The sequence below is a fragment of the Xenopus laevis genome, chromosome 1S (genome assembly GCF_017654675.1).
Source record: "Xenopus laevis strain J_2021 chromosome 1S, Xenopus_laevis_v10.1, whole genome shotgun sequence".
Classification (NCBI taxonomy): domain Eukaryota; kingdom Metazoa; phylum Chordata; class Amphibia; order Anura; family Pipidae; genus Xenopus; species Xenopus laevis.
Genome location: NC_054372.1, coordinates 73,519,389 through 73,532,328, shown reverse-complemented (window position 1 = coordinate 73,532,328; position 12,940 = coordinate 73,519,389). Strand labels below are relative to the sequence as shown.

The 12,940-nt window shown below is 34.8% G+C and overlaps 1 protein-coding gene across 2 annotated transcripts in view; it reads left to right on the top strand.

The window, feature by feature from the left end:
* LOC108704562 (ephrin type-A receptor 5-like) overlaps nucleotides 1-12,940 on the top strand; it is a 311,050-nt gene that overhangs the window by 219,118 nt on the left and 78,992 nt on the right. For both annotated transcript variants that reach the window (XM_041579738.1, XM_041579737.1), the window contains exons 4-5: nucleotides 5,959-6,114; nucleotides 9,410-9,745. In XM_041579738.1, coding sequence (XP_041435672.1) covers nucleotides 5,959-6,114; nucleotides 9,410-9,745 — 492 coding nt within the window. The remainder of the gene's footprint in view (nucleotides 1-5,958; nucleotides 6,115-9,409; nucleotides 9,746-12,940) is intronic.

Sequence of the window (12,940 nt, the reverse complement as noted above, 5' to 3'; positions counted from 1 at the left end):
AGATTTTTAAATGAGCTTACAGCAGCTATGAATGCTTTAATAAAAAATAGAAATTGGATTTCATGTTTAATTTGAAAAGGACTTTTATTACACAAATTCTTGTGTCTGGGTGACAGGTCCACTTTAAGGGTTCACATTCAAAATGATGTCCTAGTGAATGGCATTGTAAGCTGTAATCAGCATGGCTTTATGAAGGATAGGTCATTTCAGACAAATTTGATTGCTTTTTATGATGAAGTAAGTAAAATGCTGGACAGCGGGAGAGCAGTAGATGGAATTTATTTGGATTTTGCCAAAGCATTTGATGTGTCTGTTGGGCTTAATTAAGTCATTTGCGCATGGATAGGAAAGAGGATGGAAGATTGGGTACAGAGGGTGCTTGTTAATGGTACATTCTCTACTTGAAGTAGGGCTCTTAGCGGGGTCCCTCAAACAGAACATTATTGAATTAGAGAGGGTACATAGAAGGGCAATTAAGGTATGGAAAATCATAGCTATGAGGAAAGACTGGCCAAGTTGGGGTTGCGCACACTGGAGAAGAGGTGCCTAAAGGATAGCTAAACCCTAAAAATGGATATGGCTAAACATGCCATGTTTTATATACTGAACTTATTGCACCAGCCTAAAGATTCAGCTTCTCAATAGCAGCAATGATCCTGGACTTCAAACATGTCATAGGGGGTCACCGTCTTTGACACTCACATGCTCAGTGGGCTCTGAGTAGCTGTTGAGAAGCTAAGATTAGGGGTTATCACAATTATAAAGCAGAAAATGATGTTGACCTGTAATATAAGCTGATGCTACAAGGCTAATTATTAATTCATTCCTAATACATAGTAATTATTAATTCATTCTGTATACATAGTAAAATATTAAGTTAGGTTCCAAAAAGACACACGTCCATCAAGTTCAACCTTTTAACTTTTTTTAACCTGCCTAATTGCTAGTTGATCCAGAGGAAGGCAAAACACCCCATCTGAAGCCTCTCCAATTTGCCTCAGAGGGGGGAAAAATCCCTTCATGACTCCAAAATGGCAATCAGACTTGCGAAAAACCATCCAATCCCTTCTTAAAGCTATCTAATGTATCAGCCTGTACAACTGATTCAGGGAGAGAATTCCACATCTTCACAGCTCTCACCCTTCCGAATATTTAGGCGGAACCTCTTTTTTTCTAATCGGAATGGGTGACCTTGTGTTAGTTGGAAAGAAATATACAATGTGTAAGGGTTACAGGCAAGAACATGCAACTGACAACCAATCAGAGCTGTCAGCCAGTGATTCCAACCACAGATCATAAATGTGACATACAGGTAAGTGAGATAATATATTAGCTTTAGAAATCCAGGAGTGAATAGATTGTCCTTGAATCACATTTGGAGGTTGCATATCTGCTACCAAAACAATATCCAACAGCCTTAATAGTACTTTTAATGTACACTGTAGACATGACACCAGGCAGGAAAATATGTATAAGAAAACCTATTTTAGGGCATTTGCATGGAAATACAAATTTTTACTTATAAATTCTGTGGTTCACTAAAGAAACATAAGACAGCAGTTTAAAATAGCAATGTATTCAACTGCTAACCTATCTCAGGCCAGATTTAGCAGCTGACTGTTCAGTGTGCCTCTGTGTTATATAATAAACTTTTTTTTTTGTTTACTGCTATGCATAAGTAACCGCAATCAACTTAAGCTGGCCATACATGTAACAATCAATTTTTATTTGTTTTTTTTTTTTGCATAGAAACTCTTTTCCTGTACTGAGGCATCACTTCTGACTCTCCTGCTTATCCACCTTCCTGCTAAAAGTAGAAGCATAGGTTCCCTCCCTGTTTTTAGACTAGGGAACCAGAAACGTATACCTTAAAGGGCATGTCAAGGCAAAAAAATAAAATTCCAATTTCATTTTCTTTAATGAAAAAGAAAACTATCTTTAATTATACTTTAATTTAAAAATGTGTACTGTTTTTATAAGAAACCTGACTGTATGCAGTAAAATTCTCCCTTTGTTTACTGCTGTGGATAGGAATTGTCAGACGTCCCTAACTGCTCTGCAGGGAAACAAACATACTCATGAACAGCAGGGGGAGCCCCCGCCTTACTCCTGCAGAACTCAAGCAGCTTTGTTTGTTTCCCTGTAGAACAGTCGACGACTGTGTAGAGATTTGTATTGGATTTTATTTTTGCATTTACATCCCCTTTACTGTTTCCAACTCCAGCTGCAGGGACAAAGATCATGGAGCCAGATTTAAATAGATAAACTGTGATTCTATTTATAGGATTATTTTGCAACAGCCACTGGTTCTGCAGAGTTGGAGAAAGTTTGTATTAAACAATACAAAAACTATCAAATCCACATTAGATTACATGACAACACAGGACCCAGTGCAAACTGCCTATTCTGATTATTACTCAGTCTTGCTTTCTTGGCTTCTGGCAGATATTATTTGACTTGTGCTGTTTTGATAATTTATGACGACCCCTAAACAGCCCAGACCACATCTTGCAAAGATGTTTAACAAAGTTACAAGATGGTGACCCACTGTGGCCAATTTGAAAGCATAAATCATTTGTTTGATTAGGCTTCTGGTACAGTAAAGTTATGTTTAGCATACAAAATACAGTATTTCTAGCCTTGTTCTATTTTAGACTGTACCTCCCCTTTAAGTCTACTAGAAAATCATGCGAAGATTAAATAAACCCAAAAGGCTGGTTATCCGGAAACCCGATAACCAGAAAGCTCCGAATTACGGAATGTCTGTCTCCCATAGACTCCATTTTATCCAAATAATCCAAATTTTTAAAAATGATTTCCTTTTTCTCTGTAATAATAAAACAGTACCTTGTACTTGATCCCAACTAAGATATAATTAATCCTTAGTGGAGGCAAAACCAGCCTATTGGGTTTATTTAATGTTTAAATGAATTTCTAGTAGACTTAAGGCATGAAAACCCAAATTACAGAAAGATCCATTATCCGGAAAACCCCAGGTCCCGATCATTCTGGATAACAGGTCCCATACCTGTACAGAGAAAAAGGAAATAATTATTAAAAATGTGGATTATTTGGACAAAACATGTAACTTTCTTAAAAAAATAACTCAGTCTACATTTGTAAACTACTGGCAATACCTTGGTTATGCTAGCAACCTGCTTTATTTCTGGCACTTAGTAAATTCATCGGTTGGAATAACACATAACGTTTTCCACAGAACCCTTTTATAATAATTATTTGCATTTTCCTATGGTGGCAGAGTTGCTTATTATGTGGCATTTGTCCTTTTATAAGTCCTGTAATAAAGATGGTACAATATCCTCCTATGTTCTTTAATATCAGCTTTAATGTAAGTCTATCAACCCACAAAACACATTCTGAACCTGCATAAGGAATTTTCCTTTAATCCAAAAATGAATTATACCATTCTGCAGTTTTGAATTAGTTCTCTTGTATTCTTAATAAGGCCGATTAAATATAAAGATATGTCTCACACTGGAGAGACCATCTGGATTATAGTGACATTGTCAGTTGCTGAGAACATTAGGATCTAATTCAGATCACAGAAAAGGCATTGTCTGCTTTATAACAAAGGAAAAGAGGACGTTACAGGTCTGTGGTGAAATGTGTCAAAAACATCATACATATAAATTACAGCTGGAGGGAATGTATTGAATAGAGGGCATGTCTGGTTCACAATGTGAGCTGAGAAAGCTGTCAGGCATCTAACATCTACCAGAGTGCTTTTCTTCTTCCTCACAATCCTAAGGGGAAAAGATTTTGTACTGTGTCTATAGGTATTGTTTGCAGATATTTACACAAAAATTGTTTGCCTTTTAAAAACTTGCAAGCATATTTAGGATTGTAAAACGTTGCTGGTGCTGGAATTTCCAGAAAAAAAAGTACAAAAATGTTAATACTTAATAAATAAAAGGTTATAAACAACGTTTTTCTCTTTGGGGTGTTTTTTGAAGTACAAAAATACTCCTTGTAAGAGGTCTTATTCTTTAACCAGTTATCATGAGCTAATATGTTTTATTGATTGAGGGAAAGAGTTGTAGAGCCTGCATGAACACACTTTTCTCATATATGCTCATAACTATCGTATATAAAGGCCCTTCTTCTGTAACAGCTATTGATGTTCTCGTTAGAGGTTTGGTAAATTGCAGTAAAATTCTAAGGGGCAGATTTATCAAGGGTCAAATTTCAAGGGTTAAAAAACCCTCTAATTCGATCCTCAAAGTAAAATCCTTTGAATTCGAATATCGAATTCGAAGGATTTTAGTGCAAAACGTTAGATCGAGCGATTTTAAGTGATCGATTGAATGATTTTTATTCGATAAAAAAAAACTTAGAAAAGTGCTTTGGAAGGTCCCCATAGGCTAACATTGTACTTAGGTAGCTTTAATGTGCCGAAGTATGAAGTCGAAGTTTTTTTAAAGAGATAGTACTTCGATTATCGAATGGTCGAATAGTCGAACGATTTTTACTTCGAATCGTTCGAATAATACGATTAGATCGAATTTGACCAATTCGATGGTCGAAGTACCCAAAAAAATACTTTGAAATTCGAATATTTCTGCATTCTATTTATTCACTCGAGCTTAGTAAATCTGCCCTTAAGTGTTTAATAACTTCAGGATGGGTGCTTTTTTAAGCAAGTGTATAGACTGTAGAATTTTATTGATTGATGAAAATGTCTAGGGACAGTATACAGCATAAGGTCAATGAATAGGACTTATGCTGAACATACTACTACTGCATATTGTTTTCATTAAGAATTTTTTTTGGTTATTTCTTAACAAGAAAATGAAACCAATTTCACTTTACATCCTAGTTCTGTCAAGTAATTGTTTGCAGAGGAGAAGCTAGTAAAACAAATAGTACACAGATGAGTTGCTTATCTCAAAGCATGACAAAGGCTGCAGATTAGGGTTTCTTCATAACCTGTAACTAGACAAAATAATTACTTTTTGAAATATACTAAGATGAACCTGGTCAGGCCTAATTTGATATACATGTTCCGTCCAGAAAAAACTGTTATAAAGGCACTTATAAAGGTATAAGTACTGTATCTTCTGCTGTGAAATGGATAAAGGAAATAATGTAACGATACTAAAGGAGTTGTATTATCAAAGAAAGGCTTGATGTAAAATATCTTTTATTAGGGTTATGGAACGCCAAGGTGACATATAATATCCTTATATTTTAATAACAGATCATATAGTTTATAGTATAATACATACGTATCACTATATAATGTGACAACATTTATGTCATCGCTAACTCCCATTTAATTATATATTTTAAAGGGGTGGTTCACCTTCAAGGTAACTTTTAGTATGTTATAGAATGCAACTTTTCAATTGGTCTTCATTATTTATTTTTTATAGTTTTATAGTTGTTTGCCTTTTTCCTCTGACTCTTTGCAGCTTTCAAATGGGTGTCGCTGACCCCTTCTAAAAAAACAAATGCTCTGTAAGGCTACACATGTATTATTATTGTTACTTTTTATTACTCATCTGTCTATTCAGGCTCTCCTATTCATATTCCAGTATTTTATTCAAATCAGTGCATGGTTGCTAGGATAATTGGGACCATAGCTACCAGATTGCTTAAAAGCAAATTGAAGAGCCGCTGAATAAAAAGCCAAATAACTCAAACACCTTAAATATTATAAAATGAAAACCAAATGCAAATTGTCTACAAATATCACTCTCTACATCATACTAAAAGTTAACTGAAAGGTGAACCACCCCTTTAAAGATTAATCTATGATTTTATGTATTATAAAGATATTATCAGTCACACTGAATACCATGGCAATATACTCATACTGTATGAATATGGAACCACAGGCTTTTTGCTCAGTTATTTATTCAAGCTAATGAAATCCAAGGCTACTTCTTTCATCCCTCTATTAAGTAAAAGTAACCTATCATTCTTTTTTTTCCCCAGCGTGTCCAACAGGATTCTTTAAGTCTTCCCCTCAAAGTTTGATGTGTAGCAAGTGTCCACCTCACAGTTACACGCATGAAGAGGGATCCACATCTTGTGTCTGTGAGGACCGTTACTATAGAGGGGAGTCAGATCCATACACCATGTCTTGTACAAGTAAGCATATTAAGTCTGTCACACACAGACATTTTGAACCACCCATGATTAAATGAAATGAAGATTAAAGACTTAGTTATTCAATGTACAGTATTTGATGCATAGAAGAGAAACATATACACATATTACATACATTGTCAATATCTAAAAGATAGAAATTTTAAAATTCACCAGTGATTCCTAAATTTTTGTATGTTGTAGTCCGGCTAATTTCAAGCAGCTTATCAATTGGCCTTTCATTTTTTTATAGTTTTTGAATTGTTTTCCTTCTGCTTCTGACTCTTTCCAGCTTTCATTTTTGGATCACTGAACCTCATCGAAAAAAAAAACAAATGCTCTGTGAGGCTATAAATGAATTGCTATTGCTACTTATTATTACTCATATTTCTCTTCAGGCCCTCACTATTCATATTTCAGTCTTTCATTCAAATAAATGCATTGTTGCTAGGGTAATTTGGACCTTAGCATCCACTGAAATTGCAAACAGGAGAACTGCTGAATAAAAGGCTAAACAATTTAAAGGAGAAGGAAAGTTAGGCACCCCCAAGTGATAACATTTACTTACCTGACACCACAGGCCGGAATGCCAGAATGCTCCTTGGTGCTCACTGGAGTAACCCTGGGCCGTTTTCTCCTGATAGGAGCACTGGACTGGGGTGTCAGGTAAGTAAATGGGATCACTTGGGGGTGGCTAACTTTTGGCACCCCAAGTGAAAAAAGACTTTCCTTCACGGTAAAAACCCACAAATAAAAAAAGAAAGCTGTTTCAGAATATCACTCTCTACGTCATACTCAAAGTTCATTTAAAAGTGAACAGCCCTTTAAAGGGAACCCAAAAAAATTTTGCCTAAAAAAAAGCATAATTCTAAGCAATTTTGCAATATACATTCATACCAATTGTCTATAGTTTTTAAGATATTTGTATATGCATCAAGCATAAAAGCAGTGTTTGTCTGTCTCTTTCTACTCTGTGCCATGGTAGATCAGACTGTTGAAACAATGTAAGACAAGGTAGCTGATTAACAGACCTGTCTATCCTGAGGAACTTTTGCAACATTGTTGTTAAAGTAACTACCAGGAGTTACTGAATGCTGCTTTCAATAGCAATGTTTTTATAAACTTTAAGGGGGTTATTTACTAAACTCCAAATGCAAAAATCACAAAAAAATTGTGATTGTTTTTTTTTTTATAAAATCACAGATTTTCACACTTTATTAAACCCAGAGGATGGAAAAGCCTGAAGCTGAAAATCCGGCATCTCAGACCTGTCGAGGTTGAATATAAGTCAATGGGAGAAGTCCCAATGAATTTTTGATGTGTGAAAAGTCAGAATACACCTGCAAAGCAAATTTTCATGAAAATGTAATAATAAATAAACATAAAAAAATTAGCAGATTTGATTGGAGTTTGTAGCACAAAATATTGAGATGAATTCGGACCCCCTAAATGTGCTGAAAATTTTTAACAAATGTATATTGAAAAGTTGCTTAGAATTAAGTTTTTTTTAAAATAGGCATTTCTTTTTATTTTGGGGTTGATATAGTAATTCCATATATGTTGCCCTGTTACTGGATACTGGATTGAGCTCTGGTAATTTGCCTTTATTTGGCATTGCAGACTCATGGGTTGGTATACTGTACATTACCCTGACATTTTTATAAACTAGTGCAGCCCTTTAACCTTACATTTAGATTTCCTATTTTCTCTTTTGTGTAGTAGTAATAAGAAAATGTTTTTCCTGACCATAAACATTTTAAAGGTTTACCCTTTAAAGAAACAGCCACCAAGATCCACCATATCTTGATTTTACAGATCACTCTTTAGCATAGTATCACATAGAGAAAGGAGAAACTTGCTTTCTGTCCAAAATTAGCACTTATAGATATTGAAATAACTGTCCAGTAAAAGTTTTTATATTTTCTACAAAGGGCAAAAGGCAAATGTCCTTAGTTTTGATGATTTGTTCCCTGTAGACTTTCTTAATTTCTTTATTGTTAAAATACCCATTTTAAAGTACATTACAGAGATATATTTTTATTTCCTTTCTACAACATTATTAATACAAAATACGCAATCGTTTATATTCTATAAAGCAATATAAAACTTTTTGAGTAATTTACCTGAACAAAGACAAACACATCATTGTTTTGTATCATGTCAGGAAGGAACGCTGGAGCAAAGAGAATTTAAATGCTTGACAAATTTCAATTTGCATCTATTATTTGTAATTCACTGGCAGAAGTCTAGTGTAACATTCAAGTAAATTGAATGTACACATTTATTTATTTACCATTTATTATGAATGCATTTCTACTCAAGCAGAGTGCTGAAATGTATGTTCCAGGCATACAGTAAAGTACTGTGTGTGCATAGTGTTAAAATGTACATTTGAGGCATGCAGTAATGTCTGCTATGTATATTAAAGGGGATCTTCACACAAACATAACTTAAGCTTTTTGAAAAGTAAACATAATTTCAAGCAACTTTGCAATATACATCAATTAAAAAATATGCAGACTTTTCATGATTTTTAATGGTTTGGAACAGTTCCCTAAGCCTAGCTCCCTGCTCTCCTGCTGATCTGTCTGACTACTTTGCTGAGATGGCTGACTACTTTTACATAGTATCAGCAGCCATCTGATTTCAATAAAGAACGGAACATCACAGTGCAATGCATTGTGGATTATGTAGTTCTTGCATGCTGTCTGTAAGCTGTGGAAAAGTTGTTACAATTTGTAACATCAGTGTTTAGTCCCTCCTTCTCTGCCAGGATTTCAAATGATGCAGAAAGAGAAAAACTGTTGAACAGCTGGATTTCAGCCTAGAAAATGGCATTTATTCATACATATGAAGAAACTGTTAATTGTGATGGGTATATTAGGGGTTTTTGTGTTATGTGGGCCTCTTTATCAAATTTTGATTTGGAAACCGGAGTTCCCCTTTTAGTAAACAGAAAAAAAGTAATAAAAACATATATTGCTAATTATATGCTAATGCTACTGAAAGAGAACCAAATGTACATTTTCTAATTTTCACATTTCTCTTGTTTCTTTTTTTTTAAGCAAGTTTATGTTAAACATAAGTAAGAAGGGAATTCTGAGAATAAGAAATGTCTTTATTTCTGCAAATATGACTTATTAAATTTTTTCCCCCTCCACCAACTGTTCTCATCCTCACGTGGTAATGACTAATAATACACATCACACTGACACTGCTTTACTGAATATGACTGTTGTTTCCAAGTATAAGTAACTTTAGTAACAAGTAATGTTTCTCCTTTGTCTTTTCCTAATAGGACCACCATCAGCTCCACGAAATGCTATATCCAACATCAACGAGACAAGTGTATTTCTTGAGTGGATGTTCCCCTCAGATACTGGTGGAAGAAAAGATGTTTTTTATAACATAGTTTGCAAAAAGTGCAATTCCTTCACATTTCCATGTGAAGAATGCAGTATGCATGTCCGTTACATACCTCAGCAAACTGGTTTGAGAAATACATCTGTGATGGTTATAGACCTTCAGGCCCACACAAACTACACCTTTGAGATTGAAGCTGAAAACGGTGTTTCTGAGCTGAGCCCAGGTTCTCGACAGTATGTGTCTGTGAATGTCACCACAAACCAAGCAGGTAAGTATAGCCCTAAATACATTTTTCAAAACTAGACATTACTATAAGTAAAATAGCAGTGGTACTTAGTACAGTTAGTTAAATTAAAGAAAATACTGAGTGGGTTACTGCACTTGTGCACATTTGCATCTGTGTTAGTAAACAAATAACCTTGTATGCTTTTTTAGCATTATTTAAGTTCTTATTGGTTTTACTTTTGCAACAAAATGATGGAAACACAGAGGCACAAAAATTGCTGAACTGAAACAATATTTAGGTTTATAGCAAAAGAAAGTTTGAGCTTACTTTTGAACATTTCACAGTGCAGAGCCAGCAAAATTTATGCCAGTCTCATTATTTTGGGTATTTGGAAGGTTGGCAGTAAGTTATGCATCTAGCTTTCAGCTTCCTCCTCAAATATTTCCATGCATTCTTTTTATTTTTTGCTCTGTTCTGTTTAGATGCCAATGCCTTCTGTTTATAAAACAAAATTAATATCATTATAGAATTCAGCAAGAAGAATGCAGCCTGTTTCTATCCCTCTATACATTTTCAGTTTGTTGAAATACGGTAGTAAAATGTTAGAATTATATAGATGCCCTGAAAGTTTCATAATTTTCTCTTGCTACGGAATCATTCCACGGTTACATGCATGCCTACAAATCTTAATTTAATTCTTGTTTATATGAGTAGGTGCCACACTGCATTATTATAGACATGAAGAAAACATTGGCCATCTGATGCAAAATGTATCCCTTTTACCAGGACAGTGCTAAACTGAAGATGAAAAAATTGAGGTGTCCTATTGAAGAGTATGGGCAGATCAATACATTAATAAACCTCAAAAAGTTGTTTTACCGAACAATTATATGTCATGCAACAGAAAATGTTATTAAAATGAACAGATAAGTTAGGTTCCCGTGTAAAACAGCTGTTTATGCTACAAAATAACTATTCAATTAATTCCACCCCAAGTTGTCATTGTCCACCCTGTGTCATCATCATCATACCCTCCAAGTGTCGTCATATATTGCCCTGACCTGAAGGAAAGTAAATGCAGGTCATAAGGTGGCAATCCTAGGAGAGGACCTCATCAGTGCTGCAATGTTCCCGATCCAGCCCATTAGATATCTGACCAGTTTGTCAGCAAATAACTGTCTCAGTAGGGCAAACAGAAGGGCCCATACATGGAAAGAGAAGCTCCCAACATGATCTAAAGGGGACAAAACAGCAGCTTAAATCTGTCAGTGTATGCCCAGATTTAGGCATGGACATAAAAATTTGAAAATGTGTTAAATCTTCCTTTAAAATAAAAATACAAAGTTAACATGAAGGAATATTTACCAAATAAATCTCTTTTGTTGATCTTCATTCAGCCATACTGTTCACGTGAGCCTTTGCAGTTGGTCAGAAACTCACTAATTGTTGTTTTCTTTACTCTAAATTAATTGCAAGACACTCCCATTAAAAGTATCAAGAAATATTCTTGCTTTTTTAATGTTTTTCTTTTTGATTTTTTAATATTTTATTAAAGGAAAATTATACCCCTCAAACAATGTAGGTCTCTAAAATATATTGCATAAAACAGCTTATGTGTAAAACCCTGCTTCATGTAAATAAACCATTTTCATAATAATATACTTTTTAGTAGTATGTGCCATTGGGTAATCCTAAAAAGAAAATTGCCATTTTAAAAATTAAGTGCCGCCCTCTGGGATTGTATGATTCATGCTGCACACATACAAACAATACATGTTAGGTCACATAAGCCAATTAACAGACAGAGTTGTGTCTTTTGCTTCCACACTAATTCCTGTTACAGTTAGAGCTGCAGTATTTCTGGTCAGGTGATCTCTGAGGCAGCACACAGACCATCACAAAATGGTGGTCCAAGGCTAGTGATGTAAAAGAACAATATTTACTTAAATATATATACCAGTTTGGTAAGATTCTTTAATATGTCACTTAATTTGTTATAAACTATCTGTTGCTTAAATACTCATTTTGGGGTATAGTTTTCCTTTAACTTAAGGCAAGTAAATAACACAGTGGCTTCATAATAATGTGTAAAACTCCTTTAGAAACAAAGCTTTCAGCAATCACAGGATAAAACATAACAGCGTTGGTGAATGACAGCTTTACATCCCATAAAGAGTCAACACAATTCACATGATATTTAATACTGGTAGTCTCCTCTGCTGCTTGGGGGATTTCATAGTCCATTAATGACATAATAAAAGAGAACTGAAGGTTTTGTTTACATTTTGCCTGACACTTTTTACTCCTATGGTATTATATGGCTGCTATGCAGTATGTGGGAAGAAGATACAGTCTGGGCACCCAACCTCCCAAAAAAATTGGGAGTACTGCCTTCATTCTAATTAATCCTCACACATATATTTGTAGTGCTAATGCTAATGCTGGAGAATGTTGTCTGCTAGAAAACGAATGTGTGATATTGGATAACCTATCTAAATGGGTCACTCTTAAGTACCCATTTGAACTCTTTCTTTTTTTCTTTTAAGAATATAAATAAAAAAATGAAGCAAAAAAAACAGTTTGTTGCATGTGCATTTTCTGAAAAATCTAAGGCTGCTTATTGCCTCTAGGTGCCATGTGCTTAAAGGGGACTCGTCACCCAACAAAAATTATTCCAAATCCTATGTTATCATGTTAGTCAAGCAAAATAAACTTAAATTACACTGTATAAATTATTTGAATCTTGTTACCATCAGTCTGGCAACTCATAAGAATAACAAGCAGGCAGGAGCTATTTTGTGGACACTGATATTAAGACAAGCCTTGCATCATCTCAGAATCTTGTTTGTGCACCAGAAAGGGGGACCTGATGTCCATCCTCATGCACTGGCTACACAATTAAATGGTTAAGAGAACGGGGAGAATGTGGGGAGAGCAGTGACATCTAGGAAGTCCTGAATGGAAAGTGAAAGTAACTGCCGGCACCACCTCTATGCCTAAGGCATAGAGGAGGGGCAATCAAAAAATTTTAATTTTGAAAAGGACTTTTATTATACAGCTTGTTATTTCTGGGTGACAGGTCCACTTTAAGACAATAAGCTCAGAGTTATGTAATTATGTAACTTTTCTGGGGTGACTATGCCCCAGCAAGATTAAGCTGTATATCAGTGTTAGTAAATTAATTGTGCAGGTTTTTTTAATTAAAAATATGTAGGGGTAAATTCTGCTACAGATTTT